This window comes from Terrapene carolina, unplaced genomic scaffold, assembly GCF_002925995.2.
Source record: "Terrapene carolina triunguis isolate 2854851 unplaced genomic scaffold, T_m_triunguis-2.0 Scaffold58, whole genome shotgun sequence".
NCBI lineage: Eukaryota > Metazoa > Chordata > Testudines > Emydidae > Terrapene > Terrapene triunguis.
In genome coordinates, this window is record NW_020664409.1 from 30,711,374 (window position 1) to 30,736,848 (window position 25,475).

The 25,475-nt window shown below is 39.8% G+C and overlaps 1 protein-coding gene across 25 annotated transcripts in view; it reads left to right on the forward strand.

Moving 5' to 3' along the window:
• EPB41L3 (erythrocyte membrane protein band 4.1 like 3) overlaps window positions 1–25,475 on the forward strand; it is a 128,346-nt gene that overhangs the window by 21,171 nt on the left and 81,700 nt on the right. For 23 of the 25 annotated variants that reach the window (XM_026661244.2, XM_026661294.2, XM_026661262.2 and 20 more), the window contains exon 2: window positions 19,640–19,845. The exons of 1 other annotated variant lie outside the window; for it this stretch is intronic. In XM_026661244.2, coding sequence (XP_026517029.1) covers window positions 19,651–19,845 — 195 coding nt within the window. In that variant the 5' untranslated portion in view covers window positions 19,640–19,650. Of the gene's footprint in view, window positions 1–19,617; window positions 19,846–25,475 lie in introns of all 25 variants that reach the window. One more of the 25 variants, XM_026661246.2, reaches the window with a different exon arrangement.

Consider the following 25,475-nt stretch of genomic DNA (forward strand, 5'->3'; position numbering starts at 1 on the left):
TCTTGCCTAGTACGTCAGAGATAAATTGAATACTTTGATCTAGCTTTTTTTTTTTTATTATTTGTAAGAGTAGCACTTCAACAGTAGAGCAGTGTTGCTTGTTTGTATTCTGAAACTTCTGAGTGCTCCATCCTGATTTCTAATGTATGAAGTACAAGATCTGTAGTTTGAAAATAAGCTACTGCACAGCCTTGTTGCCAGCATCACAATGAATTAGAAGCAAGAGCGTGTGATAGGTTTTGCAAACCTCTCAAGCTGTATTTTATTTTGTGGACACTCATCTAATCTAAGTTTGGCTTTTTTATCTGTCAGTTGTGTAATGTTTTTCCTACTGTTTCTTTGCTATGTACTGTACAAAGGATAGCATAATACCCCCTACCCAAAAAGCTAAGTTGTCACAAGTAGTTATCGTAGTTGATGTGTGTCATATAAACAGAGTATTTGGTTTCTTTTTATTTCAACCATTTTCTTTCCTTTTTCAGTTGCCAATTGAGTAATGTTTAAGTAAATCAAAATTTTGCAGCCATGATGTTCAAATGGACTCAAATTCAGGAAAATTAAGTTTATTCACCTCTATTCAGAAGACAGGATATTTACTGATGTGAGATAAGCAGTCTCTTCAGGTGGTTGGATATATATGATCCTAATCCAAATTAAAAGCTGCAAAGTAAGATGTTTGGTCTTTCGCTTGCATTTATTCACAATGGCCTTCCACACCCGAGCTACTTCATGGCAGTACTGGTGTCTGAGCTTTAGAATTAAACTGAACATTTTTGGAAATGGTTGTGGGTATATTGTTCTTTTCAGAATATTTTGCCATTCATAATGTGGAAGAGTTTACCCACTTTCGTCCACCATTCTTCAGTTCTTTTTCGCACTCAGGCTATTAATAAATCCACTTTTTAAAATTAAATTCATTAATAAAAGATTACCTGATTTAGAAGATGAGTGCATTTAATACAAAACTTGAATATCAAAAGGGGTGTGGTTCCGGTGCCTGGCTCTTAAAAACAGTAAAAAGAGCTTTTTTTAGGAAATATTATAAACCAAGTGATGCATATTGGTACCATCTATGAGCGTGGCAGCTGGAAAGTTTAATTATAGGCTGGGGAGCCCTTCAGGGATTAAGGGAAGTGTTAGCAGAAGGGGTGAATGTTAATGACAGCTGTTTGCCGCAGGCCTCAAAGAGGCAAAGTGAATGTAGAATAAAAATAAAGTGTAGTGTCCAACATATGGTGGCTTTAAACATTTTAAAGCCCCTGCTTATTTGGTTCTTGATATGAAACTGATTTATATGAAATCATTTTAAGAGCTTACGCAAGAGAAGACTTATGTGTAAGGGAGAAAAATATGTGTTCATTTCACAAACAAGTGTGTTGGTTTGCTCCCTATGCAAAGATAAAGCATGAAACTGCATGACAGCACTTGCACATGGCCAGATATAAATAAAAACTAGAGAATAAGCATTTTGCACCTTGAATTTGGTTATCAAAACACTAATTATAATTGCAGTTGTGCTGGGAATCTGCATTAATGGTTAAAATTAGGTAATTCCAAATCCTTGTGCTCTTGACAGCAAATGGCATGGGGAAATCCTCCAGTTTCTATTAATACTGCCCAGTAGCATCACTGCATAGTTGAGGTTGGGTCGGTATTCCCTTAATGCCTTTTTTCTTGGGTGTGGGGTAGTTAATTATTCCATAAAATAATTTGATCTGGCCAGAACCTTCAAAATACATTTTCCTTTTTAAATGCAAGTTCTCCCAAAATAAGTTGATCAAAATATTTTTTATGCTTGTATAACTGAATAATTGTTTTTAAATTGGCAAATTATTAATTCATGATATGCTCTAATCACTGTTGCTGGTTCTTTGGGAGGAGGAGGGGAACAATAACATGTCCAGATTATTTAATTTTGCATGCTGGTTATAGTACATGTGTAGTAATTTCATTTCATCAGGATTTTTACACTAAATACCTCAGAGAATAATGGCATTTAAAGCGATGTTATTACTTATCAAAGGAAATAAGGTGTGTTAAGATCTGTCTTCATTAAATTAATAAGAAGTATAAAAGATCTGCAGCATCTCTATTATAGCTCTTATGGTGTGGAAGCATTGGTACATTGGTGTGAAAATTCATTCCCGGGTACAAGCTAATTTAAATATCTAGCCATTATTTTAATATATTAAATATATCGCACATGATCTTATTTGGAGATTTAAAAAAATACACAATCTCAAGACAATGTGTTGTAAGTAAAAAAGGAACCTACGTAATCACATACATAGCACACTTTTCGTAGCGTATCAGGTCTCTGGATATTTGAACAGTTATCCCTGGAGGAATTTGAGTGTGAATGCTAATATTAAATGTATAGCTAAGAGATAAGTCAGTGCAACTGACCTGCTGAAAAAGAATTAACAGTTTTGTTTAGTTTTCGCATTTATAATATTTCATATTGTCTGTTATACTTGTAGTCCAAAGCTGCTTGCTAGTGTAGCCACGTGGCTCATGATCCTGCAACCCTTACTCCCACAAATATTCACTACTCACATGAGTGTTCAGTGGGACGACTCATGTGAGGAAGGATTGTAAGCTCAGGCCTACATCCAAAACTGAAGCTCTTTTGCAGAAGTGAGTGATTGTTGGCTATGAGTCTAGTGCAACTGCTTTCCACTTGACAGAAAAGGACAAAAATATTTACACCTTTTTTTCTTAAAGTCCTTATGTTCCTTGGTAAACTGTCTGGCAGTGGAAGTAAAGCACTTCACTTGGTATTTAAAATGCTGGACAAGAATTTGCCGCCGGAATTTCCTGTCTTTCTGAAGTGCAAATGAACAAAATCCAAAGAAAATATAGTGCAGTCTTGAGTATGGTGAAAATTTTTACACTTTAACCTCCTTATTACTTAAGGAAAGCATTCCCACATTCCTTATGTCAGTAAGAAGACTAATGGTAGTCAAGTGATAAAGTGAGTTGGTGTTCGGCATTGGCAGCTCAGTCTCTCCCTGGAATCCAAAATACCATGAGTCAGTCTTAAAGTAGGGAGAAATCTTGGGTTCAGGGTGTTTCAGATGTGTGTGTTTTTTGTTCGTTTGTTTTTTGTAACTCCCTCTCTCAGCTTATGGGCTGATGGTGGGGGTTTTATCTGATTCTTTTCTTCCTCTGCCTGATGTACCAAAGCTTGGAAAATCATATCAATTACAACAGCAACTCTAATGATGAGAAGTTATCTCGGTGCAAAAGGCTCCGTCATGTGCCCTGTTTTATCAGTATTAATGGAGTTTGATTATACAAAAATCCTGTATCTACATCCCTAAAATATTCTGGTTGCTTTTCCTGTTAAGAACTCCTAAACACCCAAGTCCACAATAACATCTGCTAATCACAGCTTGAGGGAACTTTTCTCTAAGCTTTCACCAGAAGAATCTTTAGAATGCCAGTCATTGTTTAGCAACTGGTGTGCCAGTTTATGGGAACGTATCATGTAATTGTGTGTCAGCCAGTTGTCTGGCATCTCATCCAAATGACGATTGCTGTGGATAACCCGCTTTCAGATGAACTAAGTTTTTTGGGGTGATTGTTTCTTAGGGTCTGCTGTCAAATTTAATTGCTGAAACGGAGGAGATGGAGGAGAAGGAAAAGCAGCCAAGCCACTCCATAGTTGCTAGTGCAGCCTTGGGGCTGCACTGTTTCCTAAGGTTCCTGCGCCCCTGACCTGCGGTGGTGGAAAGATCTAGTTAGTGGCACATCCTTCAGCTCCATGTTTATGGCTTCTCTGCTTTTCCTTGTCACAAATTCCTGTAGTGAGGAGATGAAGAGGAAATTGCTATGGAGTTGAACTCTGCAGGGTGTGTCAACCTCCCATGTAGCCTCTCAAAATTCTTCTCAGCCTTCCCCTACAGTGCAATGAAACTGCACTGTGCTTGGTCCCCTCATAGCTCTAATGCTGTCTGAGTGTAATCAGAATGATGTGATTTTTTTTTAAAGAAGAAGTCACCTACACCGCATCTAATAGAAATGTTTTGGCAGAGCAGAACAAAATTAAGAACCCATAAAATCGAAACATACTGGACTTGGACCAGTGAGTATAAAGAAAAAAATCAGCCAGTGGCTGAGCATTTTTTAGTTCTGAGGCCTAACATATAATACTTTAAATGAGCATATTGAAGTGTAAAATGCACAGAATAACATGAAGTTTTAATCTATGTTTGCCATTCTAATACTTGGTTCAACAAGGGTTGAAAGCGTGCATTTGCGAGCATGTTTAAGGAAATCTGAAGACTCTTTTGTTGCAAATAGCATCTCTCAGAAACCCTTTCTGATGTTGCAGTAGTCTCTGAACTCTGGATTGCATCTCAATTAATCTAAACATGTTACAAGAAGCGACAGGTAGAAAGAAGTAATATATATTTAAATGTTCTTGAGTGGGATAGAAGCCAGTGAATGGTATAAACCATCTTCTGCCTTTCTCATGGACATGGATTTACTCCTAATTTATTAATAAATTATGATATTGTCAGCACTGCAACTCAGGTCACCATATGTCCTAGGAACTCTTAAAACCAGACAAGAAAGAGAGATTCCCCCTCCCCTCCCCCCTAAAATATTAGAAGTGTGTATAGTACTGCAACAGACTGGCCAAACAATTATTCATTAATCCAACACCTCTCAGATTCTAAGGCAGGTATTTCTTGTATTATTGTTAGATCGAAGGCTGATAACTGAAGGGGAGGGAGGAAATATTTCTAAGTAGTTGCATTCACTAGCACATTTTAATAAATAAGCAGAGGTAAACAAAAGAGAAAACACCCACTTGAGTTTGCTTCAACTGGGTCTTGTCCGACAAAATTTACCATTTTAAACCATGGATGGAGAGTACTTCAGTGTTGTTCTGTTATGAAATATTTAATATATTCTGCTTTGTTTGACTAAGAAATATAATCAACAAACTAGGCAGGAAAATCTGATTTATATAGATGACTAATTCAGTCCAAAATATTACTAGAGAGTTTACCGCTCCCCCCCCCTCCCCCCAATACATCTCACATTAGGCCTGATCCAAATTCCATTTAAGTCAATGAGAGTTTTTCCATTGGCTTCAATGGGCTTATTATCATGACCAATGTGTAAATAGAAGGCATGTTGAAATGACCCCAAACTTTCTGCCCTACACACTTAACTAATATAATTCTGCTGAAAATATATGTAGAAATATTTGTCCTCCAAAAAGTAGAGAAGTTTTGATACATAAACTGTTAAACTAAAATTCTTCTTCTCCACTAAGGCATGCCCACTAACTTGGCACTGAGTTGGATCAGTCTCCAATGTTTGGAGGCAGTCATCCAACTCCTGTGTATTCTTACAAAATTGCTGTGTTTTGTTTATTGAACAAATTTAGTGTAGAGAGATCAGTGTATGCAACTCTCAGAAAATAAAATGTGCTTATTTTATATTGGTATTGTCAACCGGCAAACCTAAATAGGATTTTACATTTTTCTTTTAGCTAAGGTTAGCTCAGCAAGCAGTGAGACGTTAAAAATGGTAGAATAAAAAAACAATCAAAGTGCTCGTTATGGAACAGAATTTTACTCTTTTGTAGACTAAGGACAGTTTCCGTGGCCTGGTCCTGCAGAAATGTGTATGTGTGGTTAATTTTAAGCACTGTGAATATTCCCATTGACTTCACAATATGTAAAATTAAGCACATGTATACATTTTTGTGGGATTGGGTAAGAAATTTGTGATTTTGAAGAGGACATCTAGGGAATAATTAGGTTATGTCATTTTTAGTTTCAGGTGCAATAGACATGTGAATCTTAGATGCCAAGGTTTCCACCCCCACAGAAGAGTAAGAAGATTTGCTGGAAGGCAGTATGTAGAGTTAGCAGAAAAGAAGAAAAGTGAAATCCCTTATTTTCTACTTTGTCATTTGGTTAGCAACCAAACATGGCTGTTAGGAGAAGTTTGTTGGGATCTGGAAGGGAGCACTTCTCAGAATTCTTTGCAGTTTCAGCTTTCTTCTATGATTCCTGAAAAGTTTGGGTAACATGTTAGGATATAAAAATTGATTGTTACAGGTAAACTTTGAGACTACAGACACATTATTGGACAGATCTGATAAGCACTCCCTAAGAGGGAAGCTGGTACAATTCTCATAGCTCTTTTTCTCTGAAACCACCAACCTAAGAGTCAAAAATAAAAAGGAAGAAGAAATAGTCTGAATTCTTCATTTGTCTGTTGTGCTCTGATCTGGAGGATGCTGATCCTAGTGCACAAGTATATCTGTCCCAATGTTTTGAAATGATGCAGTGCAAACAGATATCTGAGTTGAACATGAAATGTAAATCATACAAGGCCGATTCAACAGGTGCCAATGCTCAGCAAAGGCTGGTTGTGTCCACATTCTCTGTGGACATGTTTTGTTGGGTAACAAAAGCATTTGAGAAGACATTCACTCTCCTTTGCTAACGGGAGTAACATATGTCAAGGCCGAGAGATCCAGATTTGGCTAGTTCCCTGTGATAAATCTTCTCCTGCCACAAGGTAATAATAATATAGTTAGTCCTGTGGCTCAAGCTGACGGTTCTGTGATGCATACCACAATTGCACATAAAATAATTTGTTTTAACTTTAAAAAAAAATTGGAAATTGTATATGAGAATAACTGTGAAAAGAACATTATTGAAGTTGCAAGGTCACTCACTCACTGAGTATGGAAATGTCAGAATTTAGGTTGTCCATTTAAATGGGGGTCATTTCAGAAAAATTTGGCAGGGGGATGGGGAGGGAAAGTTGGGTCAGCAAACAGAATATTGCATTACATCCTGCAAAGTCTGGTGGGGCAAAAAGTAGAAGACATAATGGAGCATATAGGCTTGTGAAAAGTCTGGGGGGCAAAAGGGTGCAACTGCTCCTCTTCCCCCATAGCAAATGATGCCCCAGCATTTAAAAATGATTAAAGGAGACTGTGATCAACAGGTTCAAATCCGTGGACAACAAGATGAATTTATGTCTGAATTATAACCTCATTGACTTCTACTCCAGCAGATCTAGGAAGAAGCCAGATTTGGCCAGATATATTCTATATCCGAGGTAGTGTGATCCAGTGTATAGGGCATTGGGTTGGAAAATTGAGCTAATAATAATAACCTTCATGGTGGAGCACTTTTAGATCTGTAAGTGAAAAGTACAAAAGCATCCCCTTCAAAAATAGCAATTTTCAGAATTGAATTGATCCGCTTCTCAATGATGGACTTTATAAGATGCCAGTCTTAGTCTTTAACTGTTTCTTTAAAGTAGCTGTAAAGACCCATTTGTGTACCAGATCTATTATTGAAAAAGTTTCAGTGTCCTGCTTCAGGATATCAGGGAAGAGACAAGGTGTTTGGTCTTCATTGACAGTGGAGTTGATCATCTGTAGAAACTTAGCTAAAACAGAACTATTGTATGTTCCAATAGCATATATACTGTGTTCCGTGTTCCATAAAGCATCTTTAGCAAGGAACTGAGCAAAAGTGAACCCATTCTGTGAAACTGGGACCGTGTCCCATTTGCTCAAGGATTTTAAATGAGATTGCTGTAATATGCAACTCCATGGGTCCATCATAAATGTTCTCCTAAATAATGCATTTCCATTCTGACTGCTTAGTATATGGAAGTTTTTCCTCCCACACACCATCTGTAGAACTTGATTTGAATCCAGCAAATTGTTTAACAGCTGGTACATTTTAGAAGTTGATAGGGAGGAGTTATATGTTTGACACCACATCAGTGGGCTGTTTTGTGGTACATATTTGAGTTTTAGCGATACCTCCAGCAGCAAAAGCACATTTCAGCAGTATCTCCCAATTTGATCATCTGGCAGACTGTAGTCTTGTTAGAGCTAAAGGAATGTTTTCATAGGGCCATTATTAAAAATGTATTTTGAAGTATGGCTATTATGGTCCAGTTAACTTTGCCAAATGAACAGGATTCTTGTAATCTGTAGCAGGGGATTAAACCATAAAGGAACACGGGAGACCTAGAAAAGGTAAAATATAAAATTATGGCTAGCTGATGCCACAATTTCTGGCTGTTTACACTCATAAGGTTTTATTTGGGGGAGGCAGTAGTAATTACTTCAAAAAGCCAATGGTTTGCGTAAGTGAAGCTCAAAATTGGAAAGCCTGTTACTTGCCATTACAGAAAATGCTTTATATTTAGAGCCAGCTAACATGATCACCCAATACATTAAAATATAAACATAAGAATGGCCATACTGGGTCAGACCAAAGGTTCATCTAGCCCAGTATCCTGTCTTCCGACAGTGGCCAGTGCCAGGTGCCCCAGAGGGAATGAACAGAACAGGTAATCAAGTGATCCATCTCCTGTCACCCATTCCCAGCTTCTGGCAAACAGAGGCTAGGGACACCATTCCTGTCCATCCTGGCTAATAGCTATTGATAGACCTATCCTCCATGAACTTATCTAGTTGTTTTTAGAACCCTGTTATAGTCATGGCCTTCACAACATCTGGCAAGGAATTCCACAGGTTGACCATGCGTTGTGTGAAAAAATACTTCCTTTTGTTTGTTTTAAACCTGCTGCCTATTAATTTCATTTGGTGACCCCTTGTTCTTGTATTATGAGAAGGAGTAAATAACACTTCCTTATTTACTTTCTCCACACCAGTCATGATTTTATAAACCACTATCATATCCCCCCTTAGTCGTCTCTTTTCCAAGCTGAAAAGTCCCAGTCTTACTAATCTCTCCTCATAGGACAGCCGTTCCATACCCCTAATAATTTTTGTTGCCCTTTTATGAACCTTTTCCAATTCCAATACATCTTTTTTGAGATGGGGCAACCACATATGCATGCAGGATTCAAGATATGGGCATACCATGGATTTATATAGAGGCAATATATTTTCTGTCTTATTATCTGTCACTTTCTTATTGATTCCCTACATTCTGTTCACTTTTTTGACTGCCGCTGCACATTAAGTGGATGTTTTCAGAGAACTATCCACAATGACTCCAAGATCTTTCTTGAGTGGTAACAGCCAATTTAGACCCCATCATTTTATATGTATAGTTGGGATTATGTTTTCCAATGTGCATTACTTTGCATTTATCAACATTGAATTTCATCTGCCATTTTGTTGCCCAGTCACCCAGTTTTGAGAGATCTTTTTGTAGCTCTTTGCAGTCGGCCTGGGACTTAACTGTCTTGAGCAATTTTGTATCATCGGGAAATTTTGCCACTTCACTGTTTACCCATTTTTCTAGATCATTTATGAATATGTTGAGTAGGACTGGTCCCAGTACAGACCCCTGGGGGACACCACTATTTACCTCTCTCCATTCTGAAAACTGACCATTTATTTCTACCCTTTGTTTCCTATCTTTTAACCAGTTACCAGTTCATGAGAGTGCCTTCCCTCTTATCCCATGACAGCTTACTTTGCTTAAGAGCCTTTGGAAAAGCTTTCTGAAAAATCTAAGTACACTATATCCACTGGATCCCCTTTGTCCACATGCTTGTTGACCCCCTCAAAGAAGTCTAGTAGATTGGTGAGGCATGATTTCCCTTTACAAAAACCATGTTGATTCTTCCCCAACAAATTATGTTCACCTACGTGTCTGACAATTTTGTTCTTTACTATAGTTTCAACCAGTTTGCCCGGTACTGAAGTCAGGATTACCAGCCTGTAATTGCCGGGATCACCTCTGGAGCCCTTTTTAAAAATTGGTGTCACATTAGCTATCCTCCAGTCATTTGGTACAGAAGCTGATTTAAATGATAGGTTTCAGACTACAATCAGTAGTTCTGCAATTTCACATTTGAGTTTCTTCAGAACTCTCGGGTGAATACCATCTGATCCTGGTGACATTACTGTTTAGCTTATCAATTTGTTCCAAAGCCTCCTGTGAGGACACCTCAATCTGGGATGTTTCCTCAGATTTGTCACCTAAAAAGAATGGCTCAGGTTTGGGAATCTCCCTCACATCCTCAGCTGTGAAGACAGATGCAAAGAATTCATTTAGTATCTCTGCAATGGCCTTATCATCCTTGAGTGCTCCTTTAGCATCTTGATTGTCCAGTGGCCCCACTGGTTGTTTAGCAGGCTTCCTGCTTCTGTTGTACTTAAAAAATTTTTTGCTATTACTTTTTGAGTCCTTTTGGCTAGCTGTTCTTCAAATTCTTTTTTGGTCTTCCTAATTATATTTTTACATTTCATTTGCCAGGGTTTATGCTCCTTTCTATTTACCTCACTAGGATTTGACTTCCACTTTTTAAAGGATGACTTTTTGCCTCTCACTGCTTCTTTTACTTTGTTGTTTAGCTACAGTGGCACTTTTTTGTTTCTCTTACTGTTTTTTAATTTGGGGTATACATTTAAGTGAGCCTCTTGTATGGTGTCTTTAAAAAGTTTCCATGCAGCTTGTAGGGATTTCACTTTTGGCGCTTACCTTTTAATTTCTGTTTAACTAACCTCCTCATTTTGGTGTAGTTCCCCTTTCTGAAATTAAATGCTATAGTGTTGGGCTGCTGTGGTGTTTTCTCCTGCAGAGGGATGTTAAATTTAATTATATTATGGTCACTATTGCCAAGCAGTCCAACTATATTCACCTCTTGAGCCAGATCCTGTGCTCCACTTAAGACTAAATCAAGAATTGCCTCTCCCCTTGTGGGTTCCAGGACTAGCTGCTCCAAGAAGCAGTTATTTAAGGTGTCAAGAAACTTTATGTTTGCATCCCGTCCGGAGGTGACATGTACCCAGTCAATACGGGGATAGTTGAAATCCCCCATTATTACTAAGTTTTTAATTTGAATAACCTCTCTAACCTCCCTGAGCATTTCACCATCACTATCACCATCCTGGTCAGGTGATCGGTAATATATCCCTACTGCTATATTCTTATTATTAGAGCATGGAATTACTATCCATAGAGATTCTACTATACTGTTTGGTTCATTTAAGATTTAAGAACCATCAAGTGAATAAACCATTTTAAGGGGCGGGGAGGTTTTTGCCTGCTTAATTCCGGGCAAAACCTAATAACATTGTCCTGCAGTGGCAAACCCACCTAATTTCTCAGGAGGCTGAAATAGAACATTCAGAAAACTCTAGTAAAATTAAGTTGGAAAATTTTAGGCCTTGATTCTCCTAGTTGATCTCTGTGGGCAGACCCCGGAACCCACATGAAGCTCCATTTATTTTAGTGGGACTCCATGGGTGCAGGGGTCCACCCATGCAGGTCACCTGGGAGGATCAAGGCCTTAGAGAGTGTCTTCTGATTGATTAATGCTCCTACTGTCTCAGTCCTTACGTGCCTGTGGGTAATGGCAGCATATGAGGGTCTGTAGGGGGAGAAAGAACAAAGTTGGGAAACCTGGGCTGTGCCTGTTGGGGGGCAGGAGGGAGAATAGGAAACAATAGGAATATAGACTTAAAATTGGCACTAGAATTGTACCTAGCCACACCTTTTCATTTTGCTCATATGTTGCACCCCTTTGCTCCATCCCGAGCTTGTATATTGCCTGCTTATATCGTAAGCACTTCAGGGACGGGACCATGAATGAAATCCTCACATCAGTACAGTCAGTGGTAGACTCATGCTACCCAGTAGGCCTGAAGCTGTTGCCTTGTTAACACCCTAAACATTGACTATTAAGGGGAATGAGGAAATGAGAGACAATATTAATTGCAATACACAGTCTAGGGCTATTGCTGAAACTCGTTTTGTCTAGCCTGACTGACATTTGAATATCCTTTTTATGTGCATGACTTCACCGAGATCAAAGGAGTTTCCTCACTGGTGAATTTAGCCCAATTACTTTAATCCAGCATTCAAAAAATGTCATGTACTGTTCTTGAAAATTGCTGTTAAAATTGGAAATATTTGAATAGTTTCTATATGGATGGAAACTGTGCGCTGATCTGGTATGATAACTAAAGACACATGGGAAAAGTAGTCACCCAAGCACCTCGTTATGCATGTGCTCTGCCAGCTGTCTGCTTGTGACATTCATAGTCTAAATGATTGATTACATTTTAAAAAAAATCTTCATTCTGGACGGGTTTACAAAAATGAACTGGCACCTATCGAAACTGAATATGAAAATGGGCAGTAACATTTTTGTGCCTTTGTTGGGACTGATCATCTTTACAGTTGTAACTTAAGAGCCATTTTCAAAAATAATGCACTAGCTACTTGTATAAACTAATGGCAAATGATGGGAAAGGTAGGCACTGACAATACTGAATTTTTCCCGCTGACTTTGAAATCTTCATCTTCTCTGTTTCAAATGCTTTTCTCCTTTCTTTTTTGATACTGGGTGGTAGGGGAAGATATAGAAATACCGAAACCAGTAAAAATGGGGAAAATATCCACTTACTGTAAAGGCATAATTATCTAAAGCTACATCTTTCTCATCATACAATAGATTCATGAGTGTATAAAGCAACGGTGCATGGTATTTCTTGAATAGTTTAACTGTCACTATATAATGTAAAGCAGAAGCAGTTGATTTTTTTTTATTGAATTCTAGTTAAGATGCCATGGAAATTAGAATTATCTACATGCCTGCTTTAAATTATGTTGTATAATGTGAGGTGTAGGGATTTCCCCCCTCTACTTTGTAGAGTATTGCATAGAGTTAGTTTTTATTTCTCTGAGGTGGCAAAATAAATGGGTGGGAGCTGGAGAAAAGGCTCTTGCATGGGATGGGCTTGTTGCTCTAGTAAATCTCTTGCATTTCTAATTCTCTAATGTATATAATGATGGACTTGTCATTTGCTTGTGAGTGCTGAGGTATGATAATTATATATGAACAAAAACAGGTATGTAGAATGTTGGTCTTTTTAACACTTAATTCAGTACAGTGTGTTAGCCTGAAGGGTGAATAGCCACTGTAGCCATCCACCTCCGCTTTCATGTGTGAGCAGATAGTGCAACTTTTTAATAAATGCATTCTCTTGTCTGTACTCGAGCTAAGTAAAAGTGAAGTCTGAAGAGCTGATGCCTGAAGCACATTGAGTTTTAAAGCATTAAATGAAGCTTTTAAGTGGTCAATGGTGCATGTGCCCCCCTGTAAACAAGGCATTTCACAGCAACTGTTGAGGCAATGGGTTGGGACTGATGATCCCCCTCCCCACAAGAAAGTGATGAGGTAGTAACTTGAGCTTTTTCCAGAAAAAAAAGACCACTGAGGTCTTTAGAGAGAGCTCACTGCAGCCTTCATCAATCATAAGGCTGGAGATATTGGCTGATGCATAGCGATGAAAGTAGGCTAGATGAATACTTGGCTCTGTAGTTGTTCAGAAAGGTCAAAATCTCAAGGAAATATAAACCTGAATATTCAAAAACGCTAGTCTACAGAGAACCATAGTATGCCATTTCTGTGGCTCTTTCTACTCTTCTTAATGGCTTGATGAAATATTTATCATTCGTTTGTATTCACAGTAATAATAGCAGTTCCGCTGTAATTTCTTCTGTATGCATTTTTGTTATATACATATAGTAATAGAAACCAGCAGTGGATGAAGTCAGCAATTTCTACTAGTCCCATTCCCCTCCCCCCTCAACTGTCTCCTGATCACTTTCTGTTCCTATATTCTTGGTTCCTTCACTTCCTTCTTCTCCCCCTCATAACATCTGTTTTCTTGCTCAATCCCCCATTGTTTTTCTACAGACTCTATTATTTTACTATCTCACAGTACCTTATTGAGAGCACAATACAAGATGTGGATTACAGCTGCTCAGTAATAGCCAGCTTTATGGAACACCATTATAAACAACGGGAGTTTCTCAGGTCTTTCAAATGCATTTTGATATTTTTATACTGAATGAAATAACTGTAAAAGCTTTGTTATAATCTGTGCAGTTTTCAACAGTTAAATTAAATTCAGAACTCTCTGGAATGCTTATGTTTGCCAGCTTTGGTGTGTAGGTTTCTTTTAAACTGGAATGCTAAATGAAATTGCAGCATTTGGGGGTAGGCAGGGGAATGATGCAATACATCCTATGAGGTGGTGGGAAAAAACTCAGGGCCGGATTCTCTGCTGTGGGTGAGATCTGTTTGCTACAGCAGAATGGGTGGTGTCAGGGAGCTGGTTAGGGCTCCCTGTTTGTCCTTTCGTCTTTCTCCCAGAGAGGTTAGAGCAGCCTGGGGGCAGTTCTAACCTTTGCCAACTGTTAATGATCTCAAGGGAATTATTTATTAGCTGGAAATAGCCAATGCATGCTGTGCTCTGTCCACGCCCTATCTTACGTCCGTGTCCTAGAGCCTGGGCACTGTGGCAGTGTAGGATGCTACTGTTCTGGTTCTACTCCTTCTGAGAACTGCCTCTCATTAGAGAATCTCCTGCAGAGCCGACGCAGTAGTTTCCGACTGCTTCCTGCCGTTTACTGTCTTTTTAAAAAAATGTATGAATTCGGCTGTGTGATCTTAGACACTCTGTAATGCACAGCATGCTAGCGACCTAAATTCAAACACAAGAATCAATAGGCAGCAGGAGAGTAGGCAGCCTACGTGGAAAAACCATGCACTGAGTCATTGATGTGCACCAGGGAGAGCATAACACAAAGTGTCAATGGTACTTCCAACCCACTTATCAGAAGGGAGATAAGAAAGGTATTTTTTAAACTCTGCCCCTTCTAGGGCGTTAATGGAGATGATGATGAGGGTGGGGTAGACAGGTGCAGCATGAGCCACTATAGTCCTAAACACCCACCATAAGTTCTTATCTACATTTCCTGGAGGTCCTTCTCTTCCCCACTTCAATGTGTGCAGAACCAGTATTCAGCCCTAAGTCCTTCACATACATGAACACAACATTCACACAAGTTAAGGCAAAAAAAAAATACTACTACTTCTTCGAGTGCTTGCTCATGTCCATTCCATATTAGGTGTTTTTGCTCGCCACATGCACTGGTGCCAGAAGTTTTTGCCTCAGCAGTATCCATGGGGGACTGGCTCCGGTGCTCTCTGGAGTGGCGCCCGCATGGCACGGTATAAGGGGACTGCTGGCTCCCCCCACCCTCAGTTCCTTCTTGCTGCTAGTGATGGTGTTGGAATGTCTGCTGCTTCAGCTAGCCTTGTGTCTTGCGAACTGTGAAAACCTGTAATATAGTTGTATATAGTTAGTAGTTTCTTACTTACACTTAGTAGTACTTCTCAAACAGTCAATGCAGGACTTGCCCTTCAATGGCCAAGCCCTATTTGTGGATCAAATGGACAGCAAGTTGCATGGCTTCAAGGACTCCCGCACCAACCTGAAAACCCTGGGTCTCTATGTCCCAGCCCCGGCGCATAAGCGGTTCAAACCGCAGCAGCCTCAGGGCCTCTGGGCTCCACCCTCTGCCCAGTCGGGCTCGACCCGTTTCAAGCAAGGGGCCAAATGGTCGTTTGAGGGGGCACCCGAGTGTGACCTACCAGACTGTTCCCCGGATCCATCTGTCCCAGTGTTCTCCAACCACCTTTCCCTTTTCCTCTCTGCTTGGACCGCTATAACCTTGGACCATTGGGTCCTCAGCACAGTGGAGCAGGGTTATATCCTCCAGTTCCTTTATACCCCCCTTCCCACCCGCCTTCCCTGTCCCTCTTCAGGGACTCCTCTCACAAGAGTCTCCTCATGCAGGCAGTAAAAATGTTGCTACAGCTGGGTGTGGTGGAAGAAGTTCCTCTTGAGTACTGGAACAAGGGGTTCTATTCCCAGTACTTTTTAATCCTAAAGGCCAAGGGTGGTCTATGGCCCATCCTGGACCTGTAAGACCTCAACAAGTACCTAAAGAAGCTAAAGTTCCGCATGGTTGCCCTCGCTTCTGTTATCCCCTCCCTGGATCCGGGACACTCGTATGCCACCCTCAACTTGAAGGACTCATACTTCCATATAGTGATCTTTCAAGGACACAGATGCTTCCTCCCGTTTACAGTGGGGCCCCACCACTACCAGTTTGCAGTCCTCATGTTCGGCCTGGTGACAGCACCAAGAGTGTTTACCAAGTGCATGTTGATGGTAGGGGCTTACCTCAGGCGCCGGGGTATCCAGATCTACCCGTAGCTTGACAGCTGGCTCATCAAGGGCAGCTCCAGGTCTAAAGTCCAAAGGAAGTCAAAAAAGCAAACAGGATGTTAGGAATCATTAAAAAGGGGATAGAGAATAAGATGGTGAATATATTATTGCCCTTATATAAATCGATGGTATGCCCACATCTTGAATACTGCATACAGATGTGGTCTCCTCATCTCAAAAAAGATATACTGGCACTAGAAAAGGTTCAGAGAAGGGCGGTCCCATATGAGGAGAGATTAAAGAGGCTAGGACTTTTCAGCTTGGAAAAGAGGAGACTAAGGGGGGATATGATAGAGGTATATAAAATCATGAGTGATGTGGAGAAAGTGGATAAGGAAAAGTTATTTACTTATTCCCATAATACAAGAACTAGGAGCCACCAAATGAAATTAATGGGCAGCAGGTTTAAAACAAATAAAAGGAAGTTCTTCTTCACACAGCACACAGTCAACTTGTGGAACTCCTTGCCTGAGGAGGTTGTGAAGGGTTTACAGGGTTTATAAGAGAACTGGATAAATTCATGGAGGTTAAGTCCATTAATGGCTATTAGCCAGGATGGGTAAGGAATGGTTGTCAGAGGGTGGAGATGGATGGCAGGAGAGAGATCACTTGATCATTACCTGTTAGGTTCACTCCCTCTGGGGCACCTGGCATTGACCACTGTTGGTAGACAGGATACTGGGCTAAATGGACCTTTGGTCTGACCCAGTACGGCCGTTCTTATGTTATGTTATGTAGTGGTGCTTCAAGCCATGTGCCGCTCTCTGGACCTACTGGTAAATGACAAAAAGTCGATGTTAGTGCCCGTACAGAGGATAGAGTTCATCGGAGCAGTCCTCGACTCGACCTGTGCCAGGGCGTTCTTGCCGCTGGAAAGTTTCCACACGTTGACAAACCTCATCACGGAAGTTTCTGCATTCCCTTTAACTACAGCCAGGGTTTGTCTGCGCTTGCTGGGTCACGTGGCAGTGTGCACTTAAAAAAGAAAAAAAGGTTCCATGTTTGTCACGAAGGTCACAGAAGTCTCGGAATCCATGACTTTCAGTGACCTCCGTGACTTCTGCAGTGGCCCGTGCGGATGGCCCAGGAGCTGCCTGAGGAGCCACACCGGCTGCTGCTGGGGCAGTTTTGGGCCCGCCCCCCAGCAGCAGGAATTTGGGTGTGGGGGGGCTCAGGGCTGGGTATTGGGGTGCAGGGCGGTGCTTATCTGGAGGGGGGCTCCCCGGAAGGGCGGCAGGAACTCTTTTTAATATCCTGGAGTCAACACGACTACAACAACATTGCAAACCACAGTGGTTTATAATAGTGGCAGTAGTAGCATCAGATGAAGGATAGGTCATTACACGCTGATGTGACAGATGGGCAATGCAAAACAACAAGAGATTAACCTTATTTTACAATTTATTTTTAAAGTAAACAAAAATGAATAGCTTAATGAATTGAACTCTGAGCCATGATCAGCCCTTTTAAAATGACCTCCAACAATTCTTTTTCCTCTCTCTCCTGCTCTTCTCTGAGTTTATTTATATATTGTTAAAATGATAAGACTGTTAAAGGACACATTTTATATACCTGTGCAAAAGAAGTGTATACAGAAGTATATGTGTCCTTCTAAATAAATACCTGATAAGGTAATAGATTAAATATTTGAGGACAGATTTCCAAAGTGTGGTGTCAGTTTGCTCTCACAATATTTGCATCATATCACTTGTTGCATACAGTGTAAGAATTTACACACACACCCTACACAAAAGTTGAACACATTGAGCATTACTGATTTATTCACCATTTATGTGCACAAGAGAGAGTGCACAAAAATTGCACACACAGAGCTGTGCATGTACAAACAGAGCCCCTTTGAAAATTTGGTCTTCAGTGTATAGAAGATGTCAACCAATAGACAAATGACTTATCAAATTATATTTTCAAATACCTTACTGAACATTTTCATTTAAAACAATGGAACCCTAGTAAATGGTCTGGAAAAAAAATAAAGCTGTTAAAATGGAAAAAACAAACAGAGATAACCAAACTTATTGTACTAGCAAGCATCATTAGTTTAATCTAGGAATTGATAGTGGAACTCATATACCAAATTAATAAGCAGCTTTATGTTCTGTGGAATTGCTTGTAATTGGAAAGTAACTATAGTTACCAGGTTAAAGAAATTATGACTTGATGAACAGAAATAGTTTGTAAGAGCCTGATTTTTTTTTTAAATAGCTTAAAATCAAGATGTAGATCTATAAGACAGTGAAGGCTAATAAGGTTCAAATATTGAAGATAATGTTAGATTTATTCATTGTGCCACTTGTGCTAATGTAGAATCTTTTCTTTCAAATCCTTGTTTGATGTAGAATGGTTGTGACAGTGTTTAACTGGGTTTTGTTCCTCTATGGTATGAGGCCCTGTGCTGACAATATGTTCTTTTAATGTGAAATATTTTCTTGCTAATATTTTCATGTTGATTTATTACTGAATGAAAATAAGCTCAAACACACACTTTTCATACTGAGGCCTCTTGTTTTTTCCATTTTAAAAAAACCCACAAAGTTTAGAGGTCTTGGGATAAAGTAATAACGTTTTTGGGTTTGTTTGTTTTTAATATTCAGGCGTATTGAGGGGAATGATGAAAGTATAATTGAATCATATCCGTGTGGGGCTGAATAAAATATAGGGCCAAATTCTGCTTACTCATTCAAGTAAAGCCTCATTGAAGGCAGTGGGACTGTGGGGAGCGTACTTAAAAAGTTCATACTGATTTTAGAGAGATTGTGGGTTTCAGAGCGATTCCTTTGACTTAAAATGTGAAATAGTGCTAGAATCAATAATAGCTCTAGAACCAGAATGAATTTTTATGTGCATCCACTTAACCTGTGTAAGTATAACCCTCTACCCTTTAGTTCAGGTCACTGAGCAGAATTTGACTCATAGTAACACCTTCATTAAAAGCTAACCATGTCTCATAGCAACAAAGTGGCTAATTTTCATGCAGTATCTCTCTATAACAGTTAAATATTAACACTAAAGATACTGGGTAAAATTTGCAAAAGACGTAAGTCCCTTTTTCAAAAGTGACTTGGGAACTAAGGAGCCAGTATCCCATTGACTTTAAGTGAGACTAAGGAGCTCTTAAATGCTTAGAAAAACCAATAGGCTCCTCTGTCATTTACATGCTCTAGAAAATTTTACTCATTGGCTTTCAAACACTCTATTAATTTATTATATCTTATTATTATTATTTATTATATTAATGTACTTTTGCTACAATATGTTCATTAAATGACCATACAGAGTGAAAGTATGGATGCATAAACCTCCTTAAAATCCATAAATGTAATTAGTCCTAGTCCTCTGCATCAAGAGATGCTTTTCCAAGAAACCAAACAGAGTGGGCCACAAATGAATATGATCCACTGTACACTATTAGATTTTTCAGGGCCAGAAACAATGAGACAAAAAATTTGTGATTGTCTTTCTCCATTTTCATATGTAATTGAAAAAGAGAAAATAGCAGCAGCAGCAGCTGCAAGAATAACATTGAGTAGGTCTGGCCATCTTGTTTTACAGCATAATCAACCATGACTACAGAATCGGGATCAGACTCTGAATCCAAGGATCAAGATCAAGACCAGCAAGAAGCCCCTGCTCAGCAAGGGACAGCTGGGGCACAACCTCAAGACCAGCAGCAGCAGCAGCTCAGTGAGGAACATCAGAACGCGATAGACCAGTTCTCTGCTGTGGCAGCACACAGTACGCCTGTGAAAAAAGAGCAGGCAAGTGAACCATTTCTAGGTTTGCTGAACGTGGTTGATTAAATGCTATCTTATTAACTAACGACTAGGGGGTAACCTGTGGTTTAGTCGAAACAATTTTTTTTTTCTGAATTAAAAAGTTCCATTAGTTTGATGACAATTTTTGCACTTTTGCTATATTGATTGCCTGGTCCTGAGGGCTTAAAAATATTTTAGTTCACAGTCAAGCAATATCTTTTGGAATTAATGTCAGATCTCCTACCTGCTGCACTTAATTTCAGAGTCCAATGTTATCCTTAAAGGGAGGGGAAAACCCTTCAGTCTTTCACTGCCTCAGATCACACTAATTTTTTTTTTTTAGAAACTGAAAGAGTTTATAGGGTTTATTTTCATGCTGACACCTGCTGAAAACTGATGCTTGTTTTATGTGTGACCCATGTAAAATCTCAGAGGTTTTTAAACCACTATAGTTCTAAAACAGGGGTTCTCAAACTGGGGGTCAGCAAAGAGGGCAAAAACTGGTTGGGCAATGGCTTTATTTTCTTCTCATTCCTCTGTCTCAGAAGTGAGAGAGACAGTCAGAGTGAGGAAGTTTGTACTGTCGTTATTACCAGTTCTGTGAGAGAATCCCTGGGACAAGATATATTTCATTGCCCAATTACAATGGTTTTCCTTACTGTCGTTACATACACAAGAAAAGTTGTTTTGTTTCCTTTAAAAAAAAAAAAAAAAAGGAAGAAAAGTACTGTGTATTTTTTACATTGATGCTGAGCCCCTCCCTCTGGAATCTACTCCAAAAATGAACACACTTTTCATCCAATACAATAATTTAATCCTCCCATCTTTCTGCCATACCCCAAGGTGATGTAGTGGAGAAGAAAGTCCACATGCTGGGCTCTAAACACTGAGCAGCTACCTAAATCTAAAACATGCAGATATTCAACAGATTTACTTGTATTTCATGCCTGATGCAGAGGCTGGACAGCATCAAAGACCACCGTTGCTAGATTCTGTGACTCTGAAATGTCTCTATCAAAAGGGATTCCAGTTTCAGAGGGGTTGAAAGCGTGTTGCATCAGAGCAACATCTATTCATGGATGGAAAAGTCATAGGCCTAGTGTGTCAAGTTTTATATACACACACACATATAGCTTTCTTATTTTTTTTAGAGCACTGAAACGTGAACTGGCACTCCTCTCCAAATGCAGCTTTCTGCAGGAAAGATTTCCATTATGTAGTGTTTCTAAAAATACCCAGGTGCAATCAGTTGCAATAAAATTTGTGTTCCTTATTTACTGGGGTTGAACCTGAATTATGAGTTAGTTGTAAAAAAAAGTAGGGGTGGAACAGAAGAAATTATTCTGGCTTTTTCTCAGACATAACAAGAAATAACCAGTCTCTGCTGAAATTCATTAAAAAATGTTAAGCTTTTTTATATCATAGTAATAACAGTGATAATATGGATGTGGTCAGCATACTCATATAACTGTGCTAAAGGAGCTGCAGTAATAGACAAGAGTAACACACCTTTCAGGTACCCTGATCTGATTTACATAAAACAAATTGTTAGGCCCTTTATAGTTAATGAACTGTGAAGTGGAAAGCCAAGTGAGCTGTTCTTTGTATGTGCTTAAAGCTGAGATGGCCATACTGTTTTTAAATCTGTATTAAACCCCAAATCCCAGTGATCTACCATTCTGGTTTTTGACACTTACCCTCCATTATTTTTGGGAAGATAATTGCCTAATCCTCTAGACTACTTTGTAAATCTCAACCTGCGGGTCTTGAATTTTTTTGCCATTTTTGCCCAACTCAAGCTAAAAAGATGACATCCTCAAACTGCACATCCCAAATGGCCCTGTGGAGTCCCCTGACTTGTACCAAGCCCTGACTCCCTTCCTGTCCTCACAATGTTCTTACCACCAGATGAGGTCCGTTTAATTATCCATTTCTTGTCCAGTTTGTGAATACTGGCCCAAATCTGTCACTTAAGGGGCTCCACCAACCCAGCTATGACAATTCTCCCACTCTGATGGCCTCTATAGTTAATCCAGGTTTCCATCACATACATCCATAAATCCAGGCACCTTGAAACTTACCAATAAATAGATCTGGTTGGGGAATTTTCCATCAAAATGATTTTTCAATGGACAATGTAGTTTCCACAAAAATCAACATTTTCTGTGGGAATATCTTGATTTTGCTAATATATTTTTGATATTTTTTCATCAGGAAATTTGGTTCAACCCAAATTGGAATACTTCGTTTGTTGAACTGCCTTGACATTTTTAATTTAGAATCAGTTCAGTAAATCATTAAATTGCATTTTCTTATCAGTGCATTGCTTTATGGGAATTGTAGTTCAGGCCTTTTCTCTCCCATAATGCAATGAAAATTGCCCTCTGACCAAGCTATGTGTGATGCATAATGGGAATCGCATGACTGTGGGTGCATCATGAGAGATGTAATCCAACCAGGCCCCTAGGAGAAAATGGGGGCTTCGGGTTTCTGAACTGCAGCTCCCATAAAGCAATGTGCTACAATGGGAAAAGGCAGTTTTATGTTGAAATGACTCAAAACAAAACATGTTGGGTAATTTCAACAAACCAAACTAGAACAGATTTTGGGACTGTTGAAAAGCTTTTTGTGTTTAAATTTCTGAATCAAAATTTTTCAGAATTTTCATTCCACAAACATTTTTGCAACTTCAAATTTTGGTCCCAATTTGAGATAAAAACAAATGTTGGAATTTCTCACGGTATGAAAATTCCAAATCCCTCGCAGCTCTACCAGTACAGCATTCTTCCAATGCACCAAAGAAGGAGAGAGCGCCCACTCTTCCAAAGAAGGGAAATATTTTGTCATTCTCAAGTATGTTGCTCAGCTCTACCTGGTGCAGGCAGCAGAAACTTCAACCGAAAAAGGTCCCTGTAAAGCAGCATCAACAAAACATTGAGCTAACTCAAGCAGAATCACACCAATATCTTGACTGAGGGACAGAAAAAACTTTATAGTTGGCTTCCTCTGGTGCTATAAATGGTTCACACCTTTAATATATCCAATCCAGTAGCACCACTTAAGGCCAAAAAGTCATGTGATGATGTGATGACTAGCCCTTCACTGCATGCCATTTAGAAGGAACTTGGGCATGGAGAAGAGGCAGAAGCAGCTCCTACAGGCTCCTTGAGAGGGTGGGACTCAGGGGAAGACAGAGCAGGGTGGCCTGGCAAATGAAGAGGAAGCCTATGTTCTTTGAAGAAAATCTGTTCAGCTGTTTTTGAGTTAAGCAAGTATGAAAAATATACTTGAAAAACTGTCCAAAATATTTTTGCTGTCTCATTTTAAAAGGGATTTGTTTAAAAACTTCTAGCTTGGTATGTACAGTGTTTTCAATAAGGAAATTAGAATTGATTTTGAAGCATGTGGTGCACACTGAACTTCGTGTGCCTTAATGAAATGAACACTTCAAATGTTCAGACAGATCCATAAGCACGGCAATTGCATGTTCAAATGACCACGGCAATGTGAGTATTCACATGTTTTTATTTGAATTGCCCGTTTATGAGGGCCCCTTCTCAATAGCTGAATGCAACTGTAACACAAATCTTCCAAACCAACTGCAGTTCATGATCTCTCTCCCACACGCTCTCCATCTCCTGGTTCTCACAGAAACGTGACTCTCCCTCTGACTCCTCCTTTATTACTCTACGTGGCTGTCATATATCAGTCTCCCAGGGCTGTGGGTCTTCTCTTAGATGCTTCACTTTTCCTTGTCCTCTCTCCCAGTCTTCCACTATTATTTTTAATCTTCTGTGTTGATGACCCTCTCACTGCAGAGAATAGCACTGAACTCCTGCTGACTTCACAGCGACTGGAAAAAAATGTTACTACTTCTTCACACGTATGTTTTGGGATTTCCAAACTGTGTTCCCTTCTGAACTAATCTATTTAGTAAATCCACCAAGTTCTTGGAGGGTGAAAGACTTCATAAACAGACTCCAATTGTACCAGACCAATATCCAGAGGATTTCTGGGATTTGACTGTCCTCTCTCAGCTTCTAAAGCCAACAAGCTGAAATGAAACCCATGAAAATGAAATGCGGATATATCAAACTAAACACCAGATACACGCCCACCCCTGAAAGATTCAGAAGTAAAACATTTTAGTACAAAACCCCTTATTTATTCACTGACTCTGAATCCCTGAACTGGCAGTAAATTGCTTGAACAACGCCCAAATTATATGATCAGAAGACAGCCCTGCTGCTGTTCAGCTTTTCTGTCTGTATCATTAATGCTGTAACTGCAAAAATTATGTTCCAACAACAACCCTGAAGCAACTTCTGCTCTATTAGATGTTGATGGCATGGCAAGCCGTGGCATTGAAATACTCCAAAAATACAGCATAAATGGGCCGTGAGGAGAATGTGGCTCGGGAGAGAATGCACCTATGCATGCAAAATTCAAAATAACCTAGTGAATGCGGTTGCTTCTTAGTGGTTGCTTTTGCCCTAGATAACGGCACCAACAGAATGTCAAGTTTCTTTAAGAGGAGGAGGCTTAATTCACTTTGAAATCATCTCAATGCATGGACATGTCATCACAGTTTTGGGGCCCTCTCTAATAGTTCCTGGCATGTTTTTGTGCTCTGTGCAAATTATAGAAAATCCTTTGTGGTTCTAACCTTGGACAGATTTAATTTAGTTTCGTTTGGGTCTACTTGATTAGTCCAACAAAATAATACCAGTGACACCTCTTGTATGCATATGTAGAGAAATTAACATCTGTTGCAGCTTTCCGTGAAACAAATCAACAACCCATAAGGAGGAGGTCTGGGAGTTCTTTCTGACTGAAGATGCCTCTTACTCTTAAAACAGCAATCTCTTCTGCTTTTGTTATCGTTGGTCTTTCCTTTTGAACAACTTACCTGCCTTCTTAAGGGATGTTCATCCCCATCCCCCACCCTCCAAAGCTTTCCTTCATCTACACACCATGAGCACTATGGACATTAATTACTCTACGAAGCCCTAATCCCATGGCGCACTAAATGCTGTCATCCCCCATTAGCTTCAGGGGGAGTTGAGGTTCTTGTCCCTACGTGCCTGAAAGAGAAAGCGCTCAACTAATATGTAGCTAAGCTAAGACAGGAGATCCAGCTGAGATAGCAGGGATTGTTTTCCATTGTCATCCCCTGCCCGCCCCCAGCATGTTTTATTGCTGTTAAGAGGATGTGCTGGATTTTGAAAGAGGCTTCTCTATTCCTTTTTATATCTTCCTAGACTGACTCTCCTTCTTGCTTTCTGCTCCAAGATGAGGGCCAGACAGTGACCCTTACTGTGCTCCCACACAGGGGAGCAAGAGGCATAAGGCACTGCCTTACTCCCATGAGGAGACCAGTCTCTGCATATGAATGAGGTGTGACTTAGCAGACAGGGGCATGGTAACATAGTACACCAGACAGTGTATTTAAATGGGCACAGGAGGGGAAATAATGTGAGCCAGATATAGGGCTGGTCCCTTTTAGTTCCTGCCTGGAGGAAGGGGGGAACCCAGGACCAGATTGTGACTGTCCTCACAATCTGGTTCCTCGTCTGCTCCTGGGACAGCACTGCTATGCTCTGCCCCTTGCCCTGGGGCTGTAGCAAAACCAC